Genomic DNA, 26,925 nt, shown 5'->3' with positions numbered 1-26,925 from the left:
TTTTGACAGGTTTTGCGGCCATTTTTGCTACGGAGGTTGAAGTGTGAAGTGGAGAAGCAAATGCCGAAAAAGTATGAACATGTCGTAATGTGTCGACTGTCGAAGCGTCAACGATATTTGTATGACGATTTCATGAGCCGAGCAAATACTCGTGAAACATTGGCTTCCGGTAATTTGTTGAGTGTTATCAATGTGTTGATGCAGCTGCGAAAAGTATGCAATCATCCGAATATGTTTGAAACACGACCAACGGTTTCGCCGTTTCGCATGGATGGCATCAATGTACATACGGCGTCCATCGTTTCAAAAATCTGCGACTACGATCCATTCACTCAAATCGACTTAAATTCTTTGAACCTCGTGCTAGTTCAATTGGAACAATGTTTAAGTGCATATGTTGCGTATTTTTCGCGAAAAACTCAAACACCGCGCAAACTAATTGAAGAAATTGATACGGCACCTTTTCCGCCACCAAAGTGTCCAGAAGGTCAGTTTAAAATGTTTATGCGAATTCGCGAAACAACTGTATCCAACAACATTAGTACGTACAGCACTGGGGTGAAGGTTGGCACAAGTCCTGCCATGAAGACTGAAGGAACAAAAATTATCCCCGTTAACTTACTAGTTAGTACCAACAATAGTAATAGAAATGCGACCTTATCCGTTTGCAGCAATAGTATTAGAAGTGGTAGCCAAATAATAACACTGCCACCGTTAACCGCATCGACTCCAATGGGCCAAACGCAAACGATTGTTGGTTTACGAAAGCGCATCGAACCTAGTATTCGAACGCCTGGCTCAACCGCATCCATGCAAATTTTCCAAACGAGCAGTGGTCGTCAGCTCATTTTAGCACCGGCTAATAATGGAACAACCATGGTAACACCTACCGGCCAACGATTAACAGTCGTTCGCAGCACAGCACTAACACCACAAACTCAACAGCCAAGAATCGTCCGATCAACAGCGATAGCTAAACCAATCGTCAAGGTATCATCACCATCGATGACTGCTTCCAGTAGCAATAGCAGTATTAGCAGTTCACTACAGCTGTCAACCACATTGGCCAAACAATTGAAAACCCATTCGTATGCGATGGCAAGTGGTGTCGAGCCAAAAATAGATGCCGAACAAAAGGAGAATACCGACGATACCGATTTAGAATTTGGAATCGTCGAAACGGAAGAGATGCTGAAGAAACGGCGTAAACATAAGCTACAATTTTTGGCTAAAATGAATCGACGTCGATGTTCTGCAACACCGATGTACGGTTCAGATCTCAGGGAATCTGTGACAAAACTTCTCAATGGCACCGCCGATCGTCCGAAATTCGTATCATGGCTAAGCACTGGTTACATCAATTGCATGGAAGCAATGTACAATGATGAAAACTGGAGCGTTAACAGTTGCATTAAAACGATTGTCCAGCGAACTGATGAACTCAATGATATTTTCAAGAATTTTGTACTTTTTGTACCGAGAGTATCGGCACCAATGCCCACTCTTCAGCTATCCCATCCTCATCCATCAAAGCTCAACGAAGAGCGCGAACGAGAACGGATCTTCACCACGGAATTATCACCAAAAATGGCCCTACTTCATCCGATTGTGTCGGCCATGTCAACACAATTTCCAGATCCACGGCTCATTCAGTACGATTGCGGGAAACTGCAAACACTCGATCGTTTACTGCGTGAACTCAAAGACAATCAACATCGTGTGCTAATTTTTACCCAAATGACACGCATGCTTGACGTACTCGAAGCATTTCTCAATTACCATGGCCACATCTACTTACGATTGGATGGCACAACGAAAGTCGAGCAGCGACAAATTCTCATGGACCGTTTCAACAATGATAAACGAATTTTTGCATTTATTCTATCAACACGTTCCGGCGGTGTTGGTATTAATTTGACCGGAGCTGATACTGTGATATTTTATGACTCGGACTGGAATCCAACAATGGATGCACAAGCACAAGATCGATGCCATCGAATTGGCCAAACGCGTGACGTACATATCTATCGTTTGGTCAGTGAGAAAACGATCGAGGAAAACATTCTGAAGAAAGCCAATCAAAAGCGTCTACTTGGAGATTTGGCTATTGAAGGTGGTAACTTTACAACGGCGTACTTCAAGAGTTCATCTATCCAAGATCTTTTCAATGTTAATAATACCGAAGAGAATGCATCCGACCGATTGGCCGAAGTATTGGACAGAGATCTGGATCGACGAAGCCGATTGCAAGAAAATTTGGGTGCCATACCAAATACTTCATCATCGGCACCAAACACGACCACTGGATCCGACGATCGATGCGCCCTTGGTGCATTTGAATCAGCACTTGCTGCCGCCGAAGATGAGCAAGACGTACAAGCAGCTAAAACGGCCAGCGCTGAAGCGGCCGCGGATTTGGCGGAATTTGACGAAAGCATTCCAATCGACGACATTGAAAACAAACCACCGGAGTTGAGCAAAGCTGAACAAGAGGTGGAAAATCTCGTGAAACAGGTATATTTTTATGAATTTCAATTTACTTTAGTATGTTGATTATTTCAATGTTCCTTTCCAATGGCCTGAAAAATTGACTGTTTCAAAAATGCAACAGCTGCAATTCCTCAAAATTACAATGAAAAAGATTGGAAAAAAACTATTCTGTATACGCATTTTTTGATTAAACTGGAAACGGTTTGCTTTAAATTTTCAGTTTGCAAAAATGCTAGAATAATGCAGGCTCTCAGACATAGTTTGGTGTCACACCAATAACCAAATTATATCACTCAAAGTCTTACATTCCAAAATATGTGTGCAAAAAAAAATTCAAAAGACAACTTGGATACACTTTTATCGCAAATTTTAATTATTGTGAATTCATTGCTTTCCCCCAAAACTATTCCTGAACAGTTGAATCCCATTGAACTGTATGCAATGCGTTTCGTCGAGGAAACGGGAGGTTCTTGGACCGCTGAGCAGCTGCGCGCTGCTGAAGCAGAAATCGAACAACAGAAACGTGAGTGGGAAGCAAATCGTTTGGCTGCAATTAAAAAGGAAGAAGAAGATGAAAAACGGGCCGCCGACGAAGATGATATGTTGACATACTCACGCGAGGATGCACAAAATCAGGTTAATAATAATAAATTTAATAAAAGTAATCCCGTTAATCGTAGATTGTTGAAAGTAAAACAAAGCGATCGACATGGCGTTGTTAAAAGTAAGAGAGTTAAAGGTAGGATGACAGCAAGAAAGCCAATTAGAACAGTAGCGCAAAAAACGTTAGGTCCACGTCGAGCATTGCGGAATAATTCGAAGCCGATAAGTAGTTTGGCGCAAAGTAATTCAACAATAAAGAAAACACAGATGGCTGGCGCAAAAGGAACGAATTCGGTGCGGATAAGCACACGATCAAATAAGCAACCAAAGCGAAGTGATGATGCAAATATATCAAGTGATGACGAACCATTAATTGAGCTAAATAAGAACAATGGCATTGCCATAAATCATTCAAAACTGCTGAAAAATGACTATGACGCAACGGCTGAACAAAGTGAATGTAGTGAACAACGGCATTCAGAAGATTTTGATGATAGTGAATGTAGTTTAGATGTAATGGTCGATTCAACTGACCCACAAGAATCAGATGAAGAGATTGCCGATGATGACGTTGACGGAGATGATGATGATAATAATGAAGACAACGAAAACGAATCGACGTTGATGCAATCTGATATGTCAATGATGTCATTTGATGAAACCGATGCCGACGCATCTAAGGAAAATAGTCTGAACACCACACTTAATAAAATTAGTCTCGACAAAAATCATCAAATCGATATTAATAGTCCTCGCAGTACACGCTCACATGGTCGCATTAAAATCGATTTGTGGACTCTTGATAAAAGCCAAAATCTACCAGAACTCTGTGCAAAACGCAGTCACAACAAAACGACTGGCTCAAAAATCACTTCGCTCATTTCGAACTCAGGCTGTGCCAATGAAAATGAAACATGCGAAACAAACGGCAGTTCGGCCGAGGACATCAATGAAAACGACACCGAAGATAATGATAACATTACAAAAGCCGCAAATACTCCAGAAACAATGGTCATGAAGCAATCAAAAATCAGTGATTGTTTTTCAAAACCTGACAACGATCCGGTCAACGAAAACGCACGTATGAGAAAAAGCCTGCCATTAGTAAAATCGGTTAAAATTGAAAAGCCAGTTGCCACGAAAACATCGATTGGTCCAAATGCCAAAAATCATATTTCACACTTCGATCTGAACCGAACACCCAAGGTTGTTCTCAACAAGCATGATTGTGAAATACAGCAACAAAAAGCACGACTTAAATCAAAAACCTAGTTAAATACATTGAAAACAGTTTCTCGATCGTACTGTATCTATTTATGTGCTCCAAACGACTTTCAAATTCGACCTAGTACATTTGCAAGAAGATAAAAAAACAATGTGGAAAAATTATTTATGATGCTTTTTCTCACAGGCAAAATGTCCAATACCAAATGTAAAAATTGGTTATTTTATTTTTTCATTTGTTCGTTGTTTGTTTCATTTATATAATAATCAAACCGAAGTTAGGTGAAAATGAAAAAGGGGCGATTTTTTCTGAAGAAAAACAAATATTAATCAAAAGATGAATAAAAATTACGTTCAGAGTCCATATGAAATATTCCGTGAACTGTATACGGCAAATTCGATGAGATAAAAACGAACCATCTGACGCAAAATTGTGTACGAAAATTTTACGCAAAACCGATAGAGCATTTCAACTACAGTTTTAATTTATGTACCATGCCAAATGATTTTGTTTTCAACTTAAGCTAGGACCAGAGTGAACTCTCTGAAGGAAGTCATACATTGACGTTAACAAAGAATGACTACCAGCTTTGCCCTATTTGAACTTTTCATGATATTTGTACGTGAAATTTATAAGTCCATCTATTGAAAAAACCCAAAAATCAATGAAAGTCCAAAGTTTTTCATAGATTATCTATGGTATTTACATGTGACGCATACAGCGCCATCTATTGAAAAAAGTCACAATCGTGTCAAGTTGAAATAAGGCAAAATAACCCAGAAAATGGTTGTCATTCTTTGAAATTATATATTATTATCGAGTGACTTATTCGATTTCGCCGACGTTTTTCATTCAATTAACTGGCCGTCTTTAAGTTTTACTTGAGGCACGTAGTTGCCATGCTTCAAAAGCAAAATGATCTTTTAGCGAATTTGCGTAGTGTTGGCTATGGACATTTGTACGTTCGTAGATATGTTTTCGAAAGAACGAACGAATGAAAGAAAAATCTTTAATCTCTACAAACGAACGAACGAACAAGTGTTTGTATGTATTCGGAGGTCTGCGCTATTCATACTCGTTTAAAAAAAGTCAAACTTGCTCTAAAAAAATAAACACAAAAGAAATATCAACTTTTAATTTTTGCCGAGAATAACATAATTTTGTCTCGAACATAAGTTGTGGCACCATATATCCTTAGAAAATGATTCAAATTGAACGAATTAAATTATAATGTTTGCACAGAAACAGTTTGATCTATAAATTGTTACCGTATGGCATAATCATTGCATAAAAATTTGGAAGATTTTCGTGGGAAATGTACAAAGATCGAATGCGCTTTCAAATTTAAGCGAACTAATTCATTTTGCGATTGAAATTAGTCGAATCATTGAATTTGAGTTGTAACTTTCAAACGATTCAAAGTTTAGATTGTGTTCAACTTTTCCAGCTGCTCTGTTGCTGTTTCAACAATTGCATATTGTTTGAAAGTCGTTTGCCACGAATTGGCTTTGGTTCTGCGGTGTATATAGCATCATCTAGGACTGCATTTTGAATATTTGTAACGAAAACCAGTTTTATACAGAAATCACAGCAATACAATTTTATTGCTCGCTGGAAGAAACTATAAGAAAAACTGGTATTGAATCTGAAACAATCACTCCCATTTTTATTCAATTTTCCAATGCATTCATTTCAACCATAGAACAAATGTAGCGATAATACACCGGATATTAATTTATGTTCTAGGTTAAATTCATTGAATCATAAAATTATCATATAAAGCTAACAACTACTTAATAACTCTAGATAGACATCCAGATGACTAAATGGGTTTTGAATGGATTTAAGCATTGTTTATAATACACACTATAGGAAACAAATGAAAGAAAAATCTGTGACATTAGACATGTTTCCTATTTGGTATTGAAAGTAACTAGGACTAATGATTATCGAACTACTATAAAAAGTACAGATGAGATGAATGTAAAAGAAATAAAACACACACAAGGAAAACTATTAGGCTATAAAATGTACATTCAATATTAAGGCATACAAGAAAAAAAGAAATCTCTTGAAGAAGCCGAAAAAATATGTGAAAAAAAAACATTGACATTAATTTCGATTACATATGTCAAATGGAAATAATGTATGATCGAAAAGAAAAACATGAAAATGAAAAAAATTCAAATAATATAATTAACACAAACAAAAAACAAACCAAATGTTGTGTTGTTTTATTTATACCAACGGCATTGAAAAGAGCATTTATTTGGAATTGCAAATGTTTGTTTTGTTGTTGTTGCTTTTTTATATAGAAAAACCGAAAAAACGATTTATTGATTCAATCTATTCCGAAATCGTAACTATTTAAATAAAAATTGAAATTAACGATTACACTTAAATAGTGTATTGTTGCGTCGCGCCGCGTCACGTGCTGCAGAAATTTAACTAATAGAAAATGAAAAAATATGAGTCTCCAAAACATACAGAGATTAAATTTTATATTTGTTGCTTTTGTTTTCGTCACATGATTTGATCGCGAGTATGAAAAATGTTTGACACATACCGAAACCAAACCAAACTTTCTGTTCTTGATATTGATGTGACTTACGTTCGGTTTTGAATGAGGAAAAAGACATTTGCACTGTATGTGTGTGTGCCAAAGTACATTATGGTTGGTCAAAATTAAGATGCGTAACTCGTACACATCAAATGTAGACATGAAATCGTTTTCAATCTTAAATTGTTCGCCGCTTTCTTCCGTCTAATTTGATTTCTTTCATTTTATGGACGCAAATTATTCTCACTCGATTTCGGCTTAACCTTTTTAATGGGCAAATGGCACGTCGACTTTTCTTTTTCAATTTTGATTTTGCTGGAGTTGATTCGAATGTCCCAAAAACGATCAATTCTTTTTTATTTGATCAAATAGCAAAACTGTAAATACAATTGCTGTAGACATTCCATTGTTTTTGAATAATCATTCTTTTGATGTCTCTGAACGAGCAGGTGTCTCTTAACATACAGAAATACACACAAAAAAGCAGTGCTTCTATTTTACAGTTGTCGTCATATGAACAAAGTCGTGATTCAAACAAGAATCAATTTAAAAAATCAAAAGTTTACACGCACACACACACGCAGATTTTGATGAACTGTAGAATTCATTCTTTAAAAAGCAAAGGAAATTAAAACAGCCATTTGCCATTCCAACAGCGATCACTTTGCCTCGGATATAGATAAAATAATACACAAATAAAATGGAAATCAAACATAAACAGCACAGCCGCAGGTCATAACAGCCTCGAAAACGAGATAAAACCATTTTTTTTTTAAGTCGAAGGCAGAATAGATGACAGATAAAACAGTTTTTGGTTTTGTTATTAAATCTTTTTACCACAATTTCTGAATGTGTTTCTCCCCGTTCCGTTATATATCACACGAAAACAAGAGCCGAACACATATAAAATGGTGTTCTCGAGCATTTAACATTGATAATAAGTAGATTAAAAGACCAACATTTTTTTCTATTTTTTTTTAAATTCCAAAATCGAAATCAATCACAAAACAAGCGAAACATTTGTATTCTAATAAATGCTATTTTTCTTCTCTCTTCCCAAAAAAATTGAAAAACACTTTTCAAACACACTGAACTGACACATTGCTCCCACACTCCACTCTGACTGAATTTGCTCACACATGCATATACACATACATATCGACACACAAATCTGATCTACTCTACTATGCTTGTACGCAACAATTTCTTGAATCCGATGTAGATATGGATTTCTGATAACACGATGGAACTTATGCCGGTAAGATTGAACTCTTCCACTACTCACACAAGGGAAACGATCAACGAAATCAGTAGTTTCGTTCGGATCGGATGTAAATTGGAATATATAAATATTTGCAACATTTTCATTTAGCTTTGGAGCCCGCCAACACCACCACAAGACGACTCTGACCTTTACATTGACTATTCATTGTGCTTCCTATACGAACAAGAGACAATACCTGAATCAGAATTGCCACCGGTTTATGTGAAAAAGGAAGTCAAACGCACTCGTACCGATGCCGGTTTTCTCATAGATGGTCGACGTCCGATCAAAATTCGGAAAGAGGACAACTATTTCCCTCCTCGCTCACTTTTTGATCGACCGTCACCAGCGCTGGCAAAGTTGCGTCGTGATCTAAAAACACAACGCTATCGTGGGAATTTCAAACCACTAATTCAAATTACAACCATCAAACAACAACTACCGCAACCACAAACGACCACACATCAGGTAAGTTATGACAAAGGGTCTTTAAAATATTCGTAAATAAAGTTTTTTCTTGAATGAAGGTTTTGTTCGGAATCGGAAACTGTGTCTAAAAAAGTCAAACTGAATATAACTGTCAAAAATTACACTTCTATCTATATCTTTAGACAAATTGTATATAAGTTAATATTTTAAAAATTTTTGGAATTTTTGTGGGAATTTTGTTCAATCTTCTGTGTTTCAGAACGAAAAATACCAAATTGTTTGTTTACAAAAAATCAAAATCGTCTATACAGACGCTGTTTTATGGTTAGAATGAGTTTATAGCATTCCATTGAGCAAGATTGAATCATTTGAATCGATTAAATTGGCGAATTAAAAAAATGTGCAATTAGAAATTCGATTTATTTCGCTCCCGTACAAAAATGACTTGAATTTTTTTTTTCACGAAAAATTGAAATACAGTTATTTTTGATACTTTTAAAAACTGAATGAGTTTCTATGGTCCAACTGAACACAATGAATCCATTCATACCCCTAAAATACTGAAAACAAAAAATTTCGTTAGTCAAAAGTCGATGACGAAAATTTCCCATATTGGGGAAGAAATCAATTCAAATTTTTTTCAGTGAAATTTTGAAATCTTCTCGTTTTTGCTAGTTCATCGAATTGAATGACTGTCTGGGGTATATCTGAACAATGAAACCAATTCTGCAGTTAATATATCGAGAACAAAAAAATTTGCCATCAAAAGTTGGAATCAAAAATCCTTCTTATAAGGAGAAAATCGATGCAACATTTTTTTCAACGAAATTTTTAAATCGGACCATTTTTGATAGTTTAATAAATTGAATGAGCATCTGGAGTCTACTTGAACTCATTGAAACCAATCCCATAGCTAAAATATGCAGAGCAAAAAATGTTGTCGTTCGAAAGATGTCGTTCGAAGATCATTCATATTGGGAAAAAATCATAGGTGTAACGAATAAATAATAAGTAATAAAAGATTTTATTACTTATTCATTTTATGTGATTATTCATTTATTCGTTATTCGTTCTTACTCGCGAATAAGAACGAATAATTATTCATTTATTCATGCAAGAAACGAATAAGAAATGTAATAAAAATTGAATAATATATGAAACGAATAAGAAGTGAATAAGAAACGAATAAGAAAATGAATGAAAATTGAAAAAGAAGTTGTAAGAAGTAATAACTATTACAACTTATTCACGAATAAATGAATAATTATTCGTTCTTATTCGCGAATAAATGAATAAATATGACAAAAGTAATAAGTGAATAAAAAAACGAATAATTATTACAAAAATTAACACCTATGGAAAAAATTGACTTAAATTAGTTTCAACAAAATTTTGAAATACACGCGTTTATGATGGTTTAATGGATTGAATGAGTTTTAGGGTCCAACTGAACTTATCGAATCCGTTTCGGAGTTTAAATAATTCGAAACAAAAATTTTTGTCATTCAAAATTTGATATCAAAAATTCTTCATACGGGGAAAAAAATCTAATCATTGAAATCCAGCCATTTTTGAGAGTTTTATTTCAAAACTTGAAATGATGTCCACATATCGAGAGAATTTGAACAGTGCAACTTTTAAAGCTGAAAATTTGAAATGTTGTGCGGAATGTCCGTTACCTTCTTAAAATAATCAACTTTTCTCCAGAAAAATATTCTTTTAAATTTTTATTGCTTTTGGCGCGATGGACATATGTGTCCTTGGTAAAGGTAACTAATTACCACTGATTTCCCTGTATTTTAACCATTTTTCGCGAATTTTGAAACACACAAATTTACAAAAAGATCATTAAATTCGTGATCAAATTGACACAACAAAGCATAATTCAAACCATTTTCGGTTCCAAACGATTCTAAAAATTTTAAAAATGAAAAAGGTTTTACACGTATTTCCTATGGGAGACATGTTTTTTTCATAGAAAAATAGTTACCGTTACCCCATGACGGACGGACAAATTTTTGTCCGTTGACAGCTTTAATCAGAAAGAAAGAACAAATTTTATTTCATAAAAATGATCTTATATCGAATTCCATCGTATTTTTAGGTTACACAACAGCCAGCACAACCGGGTGCGCTGCAAACCACACAAGTTGCAGTCGGTGGGCCGCAAAATTTGCAAACAATTCAACCATTGGCACAGATTCAGACGAAACAACTCGTCGAACCAGAGAACATGGCTGAGTGGGCGATTTACGAGGACATGGTCCTATTGAATATAATTCAAAATATGCAAGGGTTGCCATTAAATTTGATGCTTCTCTCTCCCGGCCACACGCCCAATTGGGATTTGGTCGCAGATGTTGTGAATCAAACATCACGTGTCTATCGAACACCGAAACAATGTCGTTACCGGTACGAAGCGGTCATTGTGCCACGTGAAGAAGGAAAACTAATTGAAAATACCAAGAAACAACCAAAAAAAACAAAGAATCCATCTAAACCATTGTCGCCACCAAAAGCGATTCGTGCATTACGAACATCACAATTGTTTATTAATGATAATAATAATTCATTTACCAAATTGATGAAAACAAATTTCGATTTCATCAAAGCGGCTTACATGAAAAAAGCGCCACAGCTCAAACAGATTTTGGTCAATCCATCGATGAAGAATCCAAAACATGCCGCCGTTCTGGCTGAATTTGGGGTTACAAACTACGATCAACCGTTAAGTCCGGTCGAAATAGCCGCACGACGAGCCGAAAAAATGAAAGAACGCAACCGAACTGTTGGTGTTCTACAACAGCAACAAGTTCAATCGCAAACAGCTCAACAGCCAACACAGCAACTGGTGAGAGAAAAACTTAATCGTGGAATTTAAAAGTAGAAAAAATGTAGTGCGAAACCCGTTTAATATTTATTTTGTTCAACTTTATATTTTGGGTTCGATTTTTTTTTATTTTTGTATATTGATTTCGAATCAATATTTGTAATGGATTCATATTACTTTTCAAAATCAATTACAGCAAATACAAACGGCTCAAACTCAACAGGTGCAAGGAACTAAAATAACAGCCCACATACCAGCCACAGCGGCTAGCCAACAACAACAACAACAACAACAGCAGCAGCAGCAGCAACAACAACAACAACAGCAGCAGCAACAGCAACAACAACAACAACAACAACAACAGGTTGGTCACCGAATTTATCAATTTCTTATTGATTTAAAGTTTCTAAATCTGACTTCTATTTCAGTTGATACAGCTACAACAACAAGTTCCTGGAAGCGTAACACAAGTTTTACCTTCGGTGGCAACCATTGTTCAAGCCCATTCTATTCAAGCTTCACGCGCTGGAAATGTATGTTTTAATATGAAACTGAATACCACTCTAATGATACATTACAACTAAACAAACAAAATTTAAATCGAATAAAAATGAAAATAAAACAATATATAAATGGAATTAAGAAAGAATATTGAAAATTATTCGAGATTTAACTATAATAAAGTGATAAATAAAAAGAGGAAGAGACAAAAACTAACATATTCCTAATCTCCTATTTAGCACCAGCAATCTCAGCAAATTGTGAAAGTGGTGACTGCTTCGCCGCAATCAACAAATATCATGAATGCTGTACAGCACGTTCCCATTTCACAGGCCCAACAACAATTGCCACAGGTAAAGATATTTATCGAATTTTCGCAATTATTCTATAACAAAACGTTTGTTTTAATTTTGTTTTTCATCTTGAACTCTTAGCAAACTCAACATCACATTCAACAACAGCAGCAGCAACAACAACAACAACAACAACAACAGGTATTCAATAACAGCATCACACATCGATTCAAAAAAATATTATTTGTTAATTTAATATATTTGATTTCCGAATCGTATAGCAACAACAGACTCAAGTTCAAACTCAAGCCACTCAGTCAGTGCAGCCGCAAACTACGCAGCAAATTCCCCAACTTCATCCTGTACAGGTAGGTACATTGAGTTTGCATACATGCGAAACGAAATTTCGGACAAATTCATCACCGATTATTTTTATAAATTCTATTTAAATGACGTATATATGGTATAAATGAATATATCACAAAAATTGTAGAATATACAATACATATTTAGTTTGATAGATTGTTTACGATTTAGTAATAGTACAACACCTTCTTTTCATATTTTCAGCAGCAACAACAGCAAATACAATCGTCTCAATCTCAACTTGCGATTGTATCGATCCAACAGACTGTTATGCCAACGACTTCAACAGTTGTCAGTCAACCGGTAATTTTTATTAATTCGCAGACAATGTATTTGGCTAATGTCAGCTAGCTAACTGAAAACATTCTGGCTGGGTCAGCGGCTGAATTCTATGCGTTGCATTTTTTCATTGCAATCCGTAGTATACAGACCATAAGAAATGTAAAATGTTCGCCATTTATTTTTACATTGCCAATACATTAGTTATGGGGATTTTTGTTTTGTTTTGTTTATTTTTTTTTTGTTTCTAAACAAATCTGCCTATCTTTTTGCATTGCCTCTGCACATTTCCTATGGACATATACTATGCACGATGTACTGTACAGTGATAGGCGGATTTGTTTACAAACAACAAAAAATAAACAAAACAAAAATACTAATGTATTGGCAATGTAAAAATAAATGGCAAACATTTTACATTTCTTATACTATGTACCGTGGCAATGCGTTGATATAGGCAGACTTGTTGACAAATAACGGTACATGAACAAAACAAAAATCTCCATATATATGATTTCTGCACCAGCCAGAATGTTTTCAGTTAGCTAGCTGACATAGGCCAAATACATTGTCTGTTAATTCGTTTTTTTCTTAAAATAAAATAAACATTATATGTAATAATAGGCAAATCGATTCTATTTCCTAATATTTGGAATTTTATATAATTGTTCTCTTTTTGTATATTTTCTCGTGAAGAATCAGCAAAATGTAACACCAACACCAAGTACAGGGCAAATTGTTCAATCGCTTCCAGCGCAAGTAGCAACGTCGCAAGTGGTATCAGTGTCGCAGTTAACCGGTGTCGGAACGGTGTTCACAACATCTGGATTACCATCAAATGCAACGACCTCATCATTGCGTGCCCAAAGAATTGTAACTGCGCCCGGAATACCGGAGATTCAGTTCAGTCCACGAACTGGTACACAAACATCGGCCGTTGTATCGGTGAGTGGTTTGACCGCTCAAAATTTGACTTCAACGCAAATTCAAGCAAGCCAATTGCGTTTATCAATGGGCGCAAATCAACAAGTTTCCGGTGTTGTTACAAAAGGTGGTATTCCAATGATTGGAGCCATTACAGCCACTGGTAAACCGATCACACAGCCCGCACAATTCCAAATCGTTCGTCAGAATCCATCGAGACAACAGTTCAAAGTACTGAATACGGCCCAGGGTAACACCGTTCTACAAACAGTTGGCGGTCAAGTGAGCGTTGTTAACCAATCGGGGGCAATTATTCAAGGTGGTATTGTAGCGACAGGAACAAATGTCGGCCAAACTATTCAATTGCAGCCATCAACCGGGCAGAAAGTATCACTTGCAACTGTTTCGGGTGTTACAGGCAGTCCTGGATTAGCTACAAATGTTGCTTCCGTTGCCACCGTCCAAATGAATTCAGCTAACACAACAACACCACAGCGAACACATTTCATGGTCCAACCAAGACAACAAGGTAAATTGCATACTACAAAAATAATATAAAGCTTCACCAGTCGCAACAAATCGAAGTGAAAAACAAATAGAAGAATAATTAGATTGAAAAAGCTTGAAATCCGGATGTACCAATTTTAACTTAAAAAAAAATTAAATTCGATGAAAAGTAAAGAAAATCTATGAAATTAAATCATTTTGAAATACATATTTTTGCTTTTTCTGCAGTAAAACGACAATTGGTCAATCAAACGCAGGCCAATCAAACAGCTACACAAGTGCAACATACGCAATCACCGCAGCAATCGCAGTCGCCACAACAACAAGCTAAAACGCAGATATTGTCACCATTCACACATAGCATTCAACCTCAATCGGCTAGTGGAACTGGTCAACAACAATACGGTAAAAACTCAATTAATATTTGATAATGAATAAATATTTTTGAATGGTTTCATAATGAATAATTGTTGTTGTTCTCCAGCACTTGTAAAAACATCAACTGGAATGGCCGCCTCTTTGGCTCAAATAAAAACGGCACAAATCAAGGGAACCTTACCTGGCCGTATGCAATTACAACAAATTCCCATTGCACAGCAACAGCAACGAAAGAACGCAGCAATAGCCTCCAGCAGGTTTGTACTGTTCGGTTATTGTTTGTATGAAATAAATTCCATTTTTAATTATTTCTCTTTCTTTAGTTCGATCAAACCATTCACGGGACCGAGTAGTACAACGGGTGCAGCAAATGCAGCTGGAACAACAAAAACCACATCCGTTGGTGGAACGCAACTGATTGTGCAAAATCCAAAAAATTTGCAACAATCAACGGTAACCGTGCAGCAAATCATACGACAGCAACCGAATCAAATTGTTTTGGGTAAACGAATCATTCCCGTGTCAGTGTCATCGCAGAATGCTCGTCAAACCATACAGGTGAATTGAAATAGATTTTCTAAGGCGAGATAAATAAATAATTTACTATGTTCAACACTATGTCTTATGTTCTTTCATAAAATCTCCAGGTTGTATCGGCCGCGTCAGCACAAGGTTTGGCCGCCGGAACAATTCGAACGAATATGTCGAATCCACCACATACGATAAAAGTGAGTGCGGGTACAACACCGCAACAGGCAATCTTCAGTGTGTTGCAACAACAACAAATGCAGCAACGACAGAATGCAAATCAAAACTTGCGTTTGCAAGCATCGACCGGTTCCCTGGTAGCAGTAGCCGTTCAACCGACGCAACAGCAAACTACACAATCGCAGGCAAATCAATCGACACCAACCCCAGCACAAACTTCAGCTGTTCAGCCACAACCACAAGTCGAGCAAACTACTCAATCTCATACACCAGCAACAACACCAAAACGTCGTTAATTTGGCATCAAAAACCTACTAACTTTAAGTCAAAAATTGAATTGGATCAATGATCAAATAAATCAATGCGATGCATATTGAAACAGCAAATGCGAAATAAATATTTGCGAAACGGCAAAATTCAAGAGAAAAACGAAGAATTCTAATTGGCATAGTCAGGGATCACTTTTCATGCATTTTTACCATAATCCGCATTGCAATGCGGTAAAATACACTTTTTTATTTGAATTTAAACAAACCATTAATTTTATATTGTGTAATTAAAAACGGATGAAAGAAAAACTTTAAGAACAATGAAATTATTTTCAAATTTGAACAGATCATTCGATTTACAGAAGAAAATCATGTTTTTTTACACATTCGTTGAAAGATAGAGATGGAGGTAGTGAACAATTGAGACATCAATTTCAAAATATAATACTATCAAGATAATAAAGATTTATTTAACTATGGCCTGCGCTGCAGTGTGGACCCATCCGGGCATTTTCATAAATTGTTGCGTGCACAATTATCATATCAAAAAATCAATTTTCTCATGTGAATACAGTAAAAAATTTACTTTTGATTTGTTAAATAAAAAAAACAATTTCGGAATCGACCATCAATACTTACCAAGTTGAACATCTCTGCTTAGAAAAAATGCTGTATAATGTTTTCAATTTTGACGAGATATTCGAAAAAATATGGCTAGGTTGAAATCATGAAATACAATGACAAATTTCCTCTGAGTCGTCGAATCATAATTGATCGATTTTTATGATGAACCGAATATAAATCTCAGAAATGCTTTCTATTTTTTGGCTTTAATAACTACATCTAACAAATTCTGCAAATTTTCATCGCTAAAAATGAAAAACAAGGCGCATAATAAAAAAAAATTATTCAGCTAAGAAGATGTTAAAAGTAGTGCGGGAGTCTAGATTTTTACTAGAATCTATCGGCCGTATAGGAATAGTGAAACGTTATATGTAATTAAACTAATTTACATAAGTATTTAGCTGTATTATGTATTGTAAATAAATGAAAAAAGTCAATAAAAAATAATGAAATTGAACTTTGTTCTATGCTTATATTTTTGTCGAAACATTTTCTCCTTGATGAATATTTGTTTCCATATCCAGTACCTGAAAAACTTTCCACTCGTTGAGGTTTGGTGTGCTCTTGCTCTTTTTCATTCGATGCAAAACTAGTCAATGTGAATCGTTATCATTATCAGGAGCAACAACAGCAGCAGCAAAACTTAATGTATTTGATATGATTAAGCAATAGCATCACCAAAATAGCTCACATTATCATTGTTATCACTTGTTTCAAGTAGATTCTTACATTCCTATCATTTTGCGTCGTTTTTGTGAGCACTGACACGTAGACAAAAATTTGTTGTTGTTCGCTGCCCCGTTATATTGCCACATGCATTACGTCAAATAAAATTCAGACATCAGAAAAATTGCGCCGAGAGCGTTTTATCTTTATTTTTTTTCGTCTGTCTTTAAATATTGTGTATGTATAATAAAAAATTAACATTGAGGGAGCAACATTCATTGCAATTATCAGTATAAAATATAGTGTGAATCAGCTCATTTTCGCATAAAATTATTTAAATTTGGCATTCTCTAGCCTCTCATCAAATTTGATCAAAATATATTTAGAATACAAGCTAAAAAATGCGTCCAAAACTTAACAAGTGAATGAATCTTGAAACAATATTTAAAAAAAACTTTTTACTATCTAACAACTTTGCGTAAACTCAAATCAAGTGGAGTTTCGATTTCAATATCATCGCAATCGTCGCCAAAACCAACGCCGCGGAACTTGTCTTCAATCCAAAAATCGGTGATGTGATCATCCTCATCATGCTCATCAGCACGAAATGCGATTTTCGATGTATCGATATTTGCACTGCCCGACAACAAATGGTCCAAATTATATAGATTGGTTACTGGCGGGACATGGTACCGCTTGCTATACATTGGAGATAGACATTGATTTGAAAGCCCGTCATTTGATAAAAATACAGTTGGTTCCACAAAAGCGGAAGACGATGAGGATGACGATTTTTGGCTCTTTTTGTGGTGGTGGTAGAGCGTTAGCGATGGCTCTGTATGACCGAGCGAAACGCGATACTCAGTCGATTGACGGCATGGTTCCTCCGCTGGTTTCGGGCAGAATATCGATATCGGTTCCTTCACCTGTGTTGATGGCGTTCCAAATTCTTTTGGATCGTTGATTTTCAGCGTTTGTACAATATGCTTAAATGTTTTTACGTGTTTTCGCAATGAAGATGGGTCAGTGTAGCGTTTACTACATGATGGAAATTTACAAAAATATGGTTTCTCGGTTGAATGGGTACGAGTGTGTTTGAATCGATCTGATGAATTCGAATAGGCTTTATTACATCCTTCCACCTGGCACACATATGGTTTCTCTCCAGAATGTGAGCGCTGATGAATTTTCAAATTTTCAGCACGTGAAAAACTCTTCGTACATTCCGTGCAATGGTGTGGTTTCTCCTTCGTGTGCGTACGAACATGGACAAGCATCTTGTAACGAGCATTGAAACCTCGATCTGATCGAGCACATTTCTCCCAACGACAGTAGTACAAACCAGTTTTCGATGCAATTGCATGGGCGGTTGTTACGTGACTAGCCAAATTTTCGAGTGTTTCAAATTTTCTGTTGAAAAATAAAAAATAAATAAAAACAAATTTGGATGTTAGTACTCAAATAAAAGCATCACATCAAAAATGTGCTCTCAATGTACTTCGAAATATTATGGCTCCCACCAATTTCACGCTAAATCAGTGCTCATTTTTTGTTGTTAGTATCAAGTATCACACCAAATAATCCATACAAAATAAGCACATTCAGAGCAAATTTTACTGTGTTTTTTTTTTCTATTTTTAATAGAGTTTGTTTGATCACAATTTTTAAAATGTCTCCTATATTTCTTCTATTTCTTTTTTTTCCATTTCAAGCGATGAAAACATGTTCCAGTGTTAAAATTGACATTTACCGGTAACAATTGATCCATTTGCAAATATATGTTTCCTCGTCAGTTTCGCCCGCATTACGTGTAATAAGTTCATTGGTTGGGATTTCAACAATGCGTTGGTCTTCGACTTTCATTATCACCGACTGTGTTCGTTCACACGACACCGGGACCGTTTCCGTTGATTTAACAGAGCCATCAAGTGTTCGTTTCACAGGCAATGATGCAAATGCACTTTTAACGGTTGCTGTTGATGTTGAATCTGTTGATGCACTGATACAGCTCTCGACGGGTGGATTTTGTGTTGTCAGAGCTGGTGATCGTACAGGCAATTGCATCGTTAAATACGGAACCGGTATACTGGACGTAAGCAATGATGGCTTAGCCAATAATTGGCTATATTCGCTGAATATCCTCGAAGAATAGTAGAGCGGCATGTATTTGCCGCATTCGTACGGGTTCAAGTGTTTTCGCGGCGACGATGTATTCCGGCACAAATTCACTGCAGCCGCCACAACAACAGGTGAATAGTCCCCAACACTTGATGGCCGATAATCTGAACTGAAATCATACAGTTTTTCTTGCATTAACATCTTTGCGAACTGATTTTTTATAATTTGATTGTCCCGAGCAGATTTTATCTTAATTATTTTTATAGTGTGGTTTGCTGTTTTTTTTTTTCGGTTAAATTAGCAACCAAACAAATTTGTATCACTTGTTGTACACTGTTTGATCCATTCAAGTGTGGTTTGAATGATTGATTGTAACTACAGCTGGAGTAAGTAAATTCCAGCTAATTAAACTGTCCAACAATTCAAGGCAACAACGAACGAAAAAAAGTAACGCCGATCCGCCCAGCTCAACGGCATACTTCTAACTAAATCCACTACAAATATGTAATACAAATTTATTGAAATTTGATTTTAAGCTAAAAATACGAGCGTCAAGACGAACGAAAAAATGAAAAACACATACGGCACCAACATTACCACATGAACAAGTGATAAACCTACTGTTAGTTAGTCAAGACAAAGAACAACAACATATGCCTCGCGAAATGTGAACAGCAACAATAACATTTATGAAGTGCGCATCAGTAAATATATATTATATTTGTTGAGGCAGACAACGAGAGACAGGAGAACGAATAAAAGAGAAGAAAATAGCCATGTGTAAGATTTGCCAAGAATCGCACACGCTAGGCAATCAGTCTTATCGGGCATTCAGAGCACGCGTGTGTCTGTCGCTTTGTTCGTATTTATATTGCATATAAGTTAATTTTGTCGTTTGTCTTTTTAATTTTATTTTTTTTTTGATAACAGTACTTTTGGTATATTTAACGGCAGCAGCCAAGTACGCGCATTCGCACGGATTCGTCGACCACACTGAGTCTATGTGATAACGAATCCCGTGAAAATATAATACTCTTATAACGGGAAAAAAAATTCAAATGGCAGCAATATTGATGAAACCTTATTTTCGTCCTACCATCAATTTTGCAACCAGGGAAACAACTTTGAAAATTTCCATTGCGACATTGAATCTAAATCATTAATTTACCCCATCGACTTCTCATATTCATCATCATCTTCTGAAAAATATAACTCGAAATGATAGAGACAAAGACGTTCAAACGCATCGCACAAAGAAAAACCAAACACATGACAATACCATTGTTTTGTCATATTTATCATCGAGCGGTTATCTAATCGCTACGATCCACTTGAGTCTATGACATGACCAATGACCATATACCACCCAGCACCAACACCAACACCACTGAAATTCATTAAGCACCGAGGCTTAGCTACGATCACATTTAGGCTAACTTTTAACGGTAGAAATGATCTCAGTCAAAAGCATAGACAATGAATACATCTCCCGTAAGCCGCGTTTTATTTCAAGGATGAATGAACATAAAACATATTTAATAATAATAGCTATTGTTGCCATTAACATTTTTGTACATAAAATATTCCCCTATCGGAAATGTGAAAAATCGCAATCCGAGTAATTCCATGACGATTGGCGAACACCATTATGAAAATAGACTGCTCTCGCACATGCAATTCCTACCGATACAATATAATCGTACAGTTATGGTTGATTCTTGCTTCAATAACATCAAATGCAGACGTGGGCAAGCTGGAAAATCCTAGACTGGGGTGAAAAAAATTGGTCACGTAAAAGTACAGATAAATCTCGTGTATCATCTCCACTTGTATTGTTTTTTACATTGAAGGGCGTTGCACGCACCTTAACATTCACAATACAAACTCAATGCGAGTGGAGACGCCTGATGAAAAATGGTACAGATTGCTAGTGCTAAGGTTTATCTGTACTTTGTCAAAATAGAAGTTGAAAAAAATCACGTATGCAATTGAATTTCGGAAGTAAAGGAGGAGGAGATTGGAAATGGGGATCCCTTTACTTTGCCACGTCTGATTAAATGGAATAAAATGTATGAAAAAACTTCACTTTGAATTAAATGTAGTCTAGGTAGCGCAAAATTGTATTGCATGACATGAACTGTATGTGTCTCTTAACAGTTACAAAATTGTATGTGTGTACCCTAAGAAGATTGTTTTTAGCACTACATGGAATTTAGGCTACTGCAGTTGTTTTTTTTCAGAAAATTTTAAGAGTCTTTAGGCCATTTTTTGGACCGAAAATTAATTCATTTTTATATCCATATTTTTTATTTCAAATAGAGCAATTACGCCTAATTTCATAAACTTAACTAAAATAATGTTCATGTAATTCACTTTTGAGATAACTCAAAAAAAATTTTACACATTTTCGTTACAAATGTGAAATAATGTACATTGAATGTACATGAAGAATAATAACTATAAATTTATTTAATTATTTTTTGACAATATTAAAATGATTTAGGACTTGAAATTTTTATTCGCTTAGATACAATTTTCTGGAAAAACGTTGAATTAAGAATATTTATTAGCGTTTCTTTTTTTTGAACAATTGAACATTTTGAAGAACATTTTCCAACACATTTTTTCCGCGTTCCGGATAGCAATTCATCAACCATTTCCAGTTTTATTTTTTTTATGGCTCACAATACTATGAGCTAGGATATGCTATAGCAATGTTTGACGTTTAGAACTGCTGTGGAAACTTTGTTGGGAGCGCCGCCAAACATAAATTTCTGTAACTATACATACGTGTGAAAGTGAAGTCTTTTTTTTGTGTACGTTCGTGTGAATGCAAAGAGTCTATGTGCGCGTTGTACACAGAGATGTTGATTCGTGCCGCCATATACAAACGTCGCATTCAATGTCGCATCATGTTAGACGGCGCTATTGATATACTTTGTTTCAATCGTCAACAAAATATATGGAGTATTTCTCTGGGATCAAACATAATTGATAACCTTTTAAAATAACTTTCAATAATTAAACAAAAAGTATATCGGCCATTCCACACGAAATCAGGGAAGAGTTGTAATGTGAGGTCGCTGAGAAAACCAAAATCTCAGGCCTGTAAGAGGCCCACATTTCTGAGTTCACCCAGTGTAAATTTTGCAAAAAATTGAAAAAATCGAAAAAAAGGGTTTGCGGTAACTAAAATCTAACTGTGAAGTAGTTGATACATTGCCAAACCTATGGTAGCGTTGGAAAGGGAATTGATGGGGCTACAAAAGCCGCCTAGTAACCTCTATGCCCCATTGGAACCTCCAAAAATGGGTTCAAAGTATAAAATGTTAAATATCTCAAAATAGTGGGGTTTTTTTAACATGTTTTTTTGCGTTTTTGTCTGCGCTTATGTCGCGCCGCTTCAGATGGAAAAATAAAATTTCGTGTATACCATTTCATACCCCCATTCAGTTCGTGTATATGTACTACGATTAAAACTACGCACAGAAATATACTAGATGACGCGTCATCCCGTATTCAGATGACATCTCGTTTAATTTTACATATTATACGTTTAAAATGTCATAATACCGCATAGCAAACCTCATAACAAACTAAACGAAATATGTAAAATTAAACGAGATGTCATCTGAATACGGGTTTTAGATGATGCGCTATCTAGTTTTGGGAATATAATTCTTAGTGTGAAACTTAGTGATAAAAACTACATTCCATGTAGTGCTTACGACAATAATTTGATGAGAAACATCAAATTAACTAAACCCCATGAATTCACAAGCTTCAAGAACGCAGAGCGGAGCGAAGCGACGATCTGCGGTCTTGTTTTTAAATGCGCTGCGAGAGAGGAAAATTGACAGTTCAAGTGAACTCGTACTGATAGGAAATGTGTTGATGAATCATAGAAAGACTGTACAAACATTGCTATCTAAATTAACGTATTGTGTAAGGATGACATGTACGTGAAATTGTCGACATTCTACCTCCTCACATCTTTTGTTCGGTCAAAAAGTGAACATATATATATATATATATATATAATATATATATATTTCATACAATTAGATGTGGTTTGAAGTTAGACAATTTGCCACTTTTGTTTATTATTCATTTACAATTTATATAGATAAGTTGATCAAAGATTCCGATTTGTTTTGGGTGGACATGAAGTTTCTACTTTCGTGTATGCAGATACTACTGTTTGGTAGTTCTGAAGAGGAGTTGCAATAGAATATTAAAGATTTAGAGGTAGCATTTGGAAATTTTGGAATGTCGATCAACATTTCAAACACTAAACGCATGCAAAGCATATTGGTAAATCTAGAAAGTTAATTAGTTGTAATCTAAATATTTGGAATGTGTTTTCTCAATATGACAGTTTGTAGAATTAATTTAAGCTTAATTATTTCTTCTTTTTCTTACTCTTGATATAAAAAGCGCGTTTCCGTCAGTTCCCCATGATGCTATTTTAAAAGTTTGTGAATCGTATGGTTTTTCTAATAGCGCGGTTAAATTAATTAAATCAATTCATAGTAACATTCAGCAAAAAGTTAAAGTCGGCGATCAAGAGTCAAATTTTGTTTCAATTAATAAAAAGAATTACATTGGTAATCCCGAACTTTTCCTGTATTGCCATTTTCATTCTCACAGCCTCATATTCTAAACATATAAATTTCAATTCTTAAAAAATATTGAAAAAAAACCCTACCAATTGCATTGTATCTCATGTCGTACTAAAATAATGAACGTATAAAAAACTACACACAACAGCAGCATTAAAGACGATGCTCGCTGCCTGCGACGACGTGTTCGCGCGCGCGCGTCATCCGTACATGCGAGACGGCAAGCGTGTATACACAGTAATGGAACGCATGCTTGTCTGAAGCAGACAGTATAGCTTATCCATACAAGCATGAATACGGACTCATGCCTGCACAAAATGGAATGGACCAGACAGAATATGATGTTTGAAGATTTTCGGCTGACATTTTTAAATGGCCAAACGCTACCCGATTTCAATGTTCTAAACTAAAAATGTATACATGTGAAAGCATTTGCTAAATAGAAAAAAATGAAAGCACATCTCTGATTTTCGGAGCCCGCTAAGTACTCAAGTCGAAGATATTGACAACATTTCTCTAACAATCTGTTGCTGAATATTAAAATGGCACAGGAAATGGATGAAATAATCGAGACGACAAACCAACAAAAAATCGTGATAACATTTCGAAAAGTTTACGATTAGAAAAGTAAAGAGAGCAAAAGATCGGAGCTATTCCAGTTAAACAGAACGAGTTAACTAAAACTATGAGTGTGTTGCATAGACACCATTAATGGTTGACACACTCAATCACAAATTGAGATTCACACTTGTCAACCAAATGTCTGAAATAATCACATTTTTCGTCTAGCGAATGAATGCTAATGATTTTGGAAGGGATTCGGTTTTGAGCCAATTTCTCAATCGGCCCATGATTTTAAAATGTTCGCATGATCATTACGCGGGCGATCTCGGTGAAATCTGCGTCAGAGTTTGTTAGTTTGGCTTTTTTTTAGGACTGTTTAGCCATTCGTTACACTCTTGCAAAATGAAGTGAAACGGATGAAATACACCGATAATCGACAGAAACTCTCTTTGCTTTTCCGCATACCCATGTTGATTATTGTAATCACACTTCAAAATAGAAACCCCAAAAACCATGTTTTTATCATTTTTCAGTTACAGAGCACGGAAAAAATTTACATACATAATTTCTATACATTATAGAATGAATTTTCTATTTTTTTTTATTTTGTCTTTAAATTTGATCATATTTTTTTTCATAACTCTTCGCGGAAATCATTCGAATCTCTCTGATTCACGATGACAAAGAAGCCCCGAAGCTGGAACGCAACATTTGTGCCACGTATGCAAAAAAAGTTCATCTTTTTATTCTTATGTTGCCTTAGCGATATTCATTATAAATTGTACATTCAGCTCATTAAATGATTTTTTTAAAAATACTACTCTATTTGAATAAACGAATTTTTTTTGTCACTTTACAATCAAAAGACGATAGTGTCAACAAAAACCAGTTTAAGCCAGATTTCCAGAGGTCCATGTAGTCAATCAATCGAATTAAGATTGTCTACGAGGTCAAAGGTTATCAATTGGAATGGTCAATAAATTCACATATGCTAGTTCATTCCTAAGAATTTTTGTTATTTCGTTTGATGGATGTGAGAGGGAAAAAGATATGGAAAAAGGAGCGACGATTTGATTTAATTTACTCGTATCAGTCATTATTAGTTTTTACTCTGTCGAAATTGGCATCATTTTTCGATCGAAAAATCGACTGAAATTCGTTTCAACATCTAAGTGTGTAACGACCCAATAACATGAAAAAAACATAAACACTAACCAAATCCCCATCACCAAAACATCCCGACCTCTCAGAACGGCTTTTTGCGTAGTTTCAAATGGCGACCCAAACTTATCGAAAATGCATTTGCTCTGTGACTTTGTGTAGTTTTTGTCTCAATTGCTCCGAAGTAAGGAATGAGAGGCACTTATTCATTAGAAAATATCAAACTGCGTTCGCCAAAGTGATAAGAAAACTTGATTCAATTAGTTCGGGTGTTGAATCAATCAAGCGAGACTTCGGTGAATTGTGTCTATTTATTAAAACAAAGTGGAATTTAGCAACGCTTCTAAAATGATCATATATGAGTAGTTAGGAGCGAAAATGTAATACAGAAAAGTTGCGCGGAAAAATGTCGGCGATGAATGAGCGCAAATGAGCGAAAAAGGGATAGCTGTATAGTATACTGTATAGTAAACTATAGTAAACTACATAGCTATCTCTTTTCATTTGACATTTTCCCGCGCAACTTTTCTGTATTACATTTCCGCTCCAAACTACTCATATACAACTCTGGTTTTGATTAGATTATTTTGAGCCAAATCAGCAGATTCAAGAGAATTTCACAGGGACGATTTTTTTTCTTCTAAAACGTCAACTTACTTGTTTAAGTAATTAAGGAGTCAAACTTGACTTGTAACTTTATTTTTACTTTTCCGTACACAACGTGTCAAGGGAAAGTATAGGAATTGGTCCCGAAAACTTTTTTCGCAAAATTGGTTTAGATCATCATAAAAACTCATGAAACGCGTAGAAAATCACTTTTTGAGACACTTTTCCGTTCTTGTGCCGTCGTCGTTGTCGTTGTCGTCGTTGTCGTTGTCGTTGTCGTTGTCGTCGTAGCTGTTTGTAAACACGATAACTCAAAAAATAATTGAGATAATCCAAATCTGAAAGTCCTAAAAGTTTTGTATCCAATAAACTTACACTCGAGGTCTTCTATAACATTGCTGAAGTCAAATATCCCTTATCTCTTATCTTGCGCGCAACTGATAAGAGATAAGAGATAGATGTCTTCAGCAATGTTATAAAAGACCTCGAGTACTACAACTTTGCCGAAGACACTATGTTGTTATCTTTTATCAGTTCCGCGAAAACCGTGAAAAACCGCGGAGGCTAGACGGGATGCTAACATACTTCCTTTTAACGCAGATAGAATCAACAGAAATCATACTCTCCTCTTTCAAAATATATTAGAATTTTTTCACATACTCTCCTCTCGATCTAGTCAATAGATTTTAGAATGTTTTTGGGACCTTTTTCAGTGAGATTCTTAAATTTGACGAAAAAAAAGTATTCGGCCAAACATCAATATTGCATGATTTTTAACGAAAAAAGAGAATATTTAATATTTTGTTGGGTTTCCTTTTGCGCGACGAACCGCCTGCATTCTACGTGGCATTGAATCGACCAAATTTTTGGTCACAGTCGTTGGGATTTTGTCCCATTCGGATACAATCGTGGCTTTCAACTCAGCTATGCTACTGATG

At 35.6% G+C, this 26,925-nt stretch overlaps 2 protein-coding genes across 11 annotated transcripts in view; one reads left to right on the top strand and one right to left on the bottom strand.

Annotated features, from left to right (window-relative positions):
* Positions 1 to 16,707, top strand: part of LOC129576030 (helicase domino) — a 28,793-nt gene extending 12,086 nt beyond the window's left edge. For 3 of the 10 annotated variants that reach the window (XM_055460417.1, XM_055460419.1, XM_055460410.1), the window contains 16 exons: positions 10 to 2,514; positions 2,908 to 3,126; positions 8,101 to 8,136; positions 8,251 to 8,610; positions 10,676 to 11,422; positions 11,598 to 11,765; positions 11,830 to 11,934; positions 12,142 to 12,255; positions 12,337 to 12,396; positions 12,477 to 12,563; positions 12,769 to 12,864; positions 13,537 to 14,293; positions 14,500 to 14,676; positions 14,756 to 14,906; positions 14,973 to 15,207; positions 15,297 to 16,707. In XM_055460417.1, coding sequence (XP_055316392.1) covers positions 10 to 2,514; positions 2,908 to 3,126; positions 8,101 to 8,136; positions 8,251 to 8,610; positions 10,676 to 11,422; positions 11,598 to 11,765; positions 11,830 to 11,934; positions 12,142 to 12,255; positions 12,337 to 12,396; positions 12,477 to 12,563; positions 12,769 to 12,864; positions 13,537 to 14,293; positions 14,500 to 14,676; positions 14,756 to 14,906; positions 14,973 to 15,207; positions 15,297 to 15,653 — 6,174 coding nt within the window. In that variant the 3' untranslated portion in view covers positions 15,654 to 16,707. Of the gene's footprint in view, positions 1 to 9; positions 2,515 to 2,907; positions 3,127 to 8,100; positions 8,137 to 8,250; positions 8,611 to 10,675; positions 11,423 to 11,597; positions 11,766 to 11,828; positions 11,935 to 12,141; positions 12,256 to 12,336; positions 12,397 to 12,475; positions 12,564 to 12,765; positions 12,865 to 13,536; positions 14,294 to 14,499; positions 14,677 to 14,755; positions 14,907 to 14,972; positions 15,208 to 15,296 lie in introns of all 10 variants that reach the window. The other 7 variants (XM_055460416.1, XM_055460418.1, XM_055460409.1 and 4 more) reach the window with 5 other exon arrangements.
* A 393-nt stretch (positions 16,708 to 17,100) lies between these two features.
* Positions 17,101 to 22,526, bottom strand: LOC129576034 (zinc finger protein GLI2). Its single transcript, XM_055460429.1, has 2 exons — positions 18,667 to 22,526; positions 17,101 to 18,326 (listed from the first exon to the last, which is right to left on the bottom strand). Exons 1-2 carry the CDS (start codon positions 19,233 to 19,235, stop codon positions 17,378 to 17,380), a joined length of 1,518 nt encoding a protein of 505 aa, XP_055316404.1. The 5' UTR covers positions 19,236 to 22,526; the 3' UTR covers positions 17,101 to 17,377.
* Positions 22,527 to 26,925: the final 4,399 nt, after the last annotated feature.

This window comes from Sitodiplosis mosellana, unplaced genomic scaffold, assembly GCF_009176505.1.
Source record: "Sitodiplosis mosellana isolate CC-2019 unplaced genomic scaffold, AAFC_SMos_1.0 Smas_scaffold_6170, whole genome shotgun sequence".
NCBI classification, from domain to species: Eukaryota; Metazoa; Arthropoda; class Insecta; order Diptera; family Cecidomyiidae; genus Sitodiplosis; species Sitodiplosis mosellana.
Note: the sequence above shows the minus strand (reverse complement) of the source record. Positions and strands in the feature narration are given on the sequence as shown.

Bases quoted from the DNA above. Each gene is read 5' to 3' on its own strand.
- LOC129576034 (XM_055460429.1), bottom strand. From the start codon at position 19,235: ATGTTAATGCAAGAAAAACTGTATGATTTCAGTTCAGATTATCGGCCA. The intron at 18,327-18,666 runs GTAAATGTCAAT...ATTTTTCAACAG, and splicing joins AAATGGATCAATTGTTACCG to AAAATTTGAAACACTCGAAA.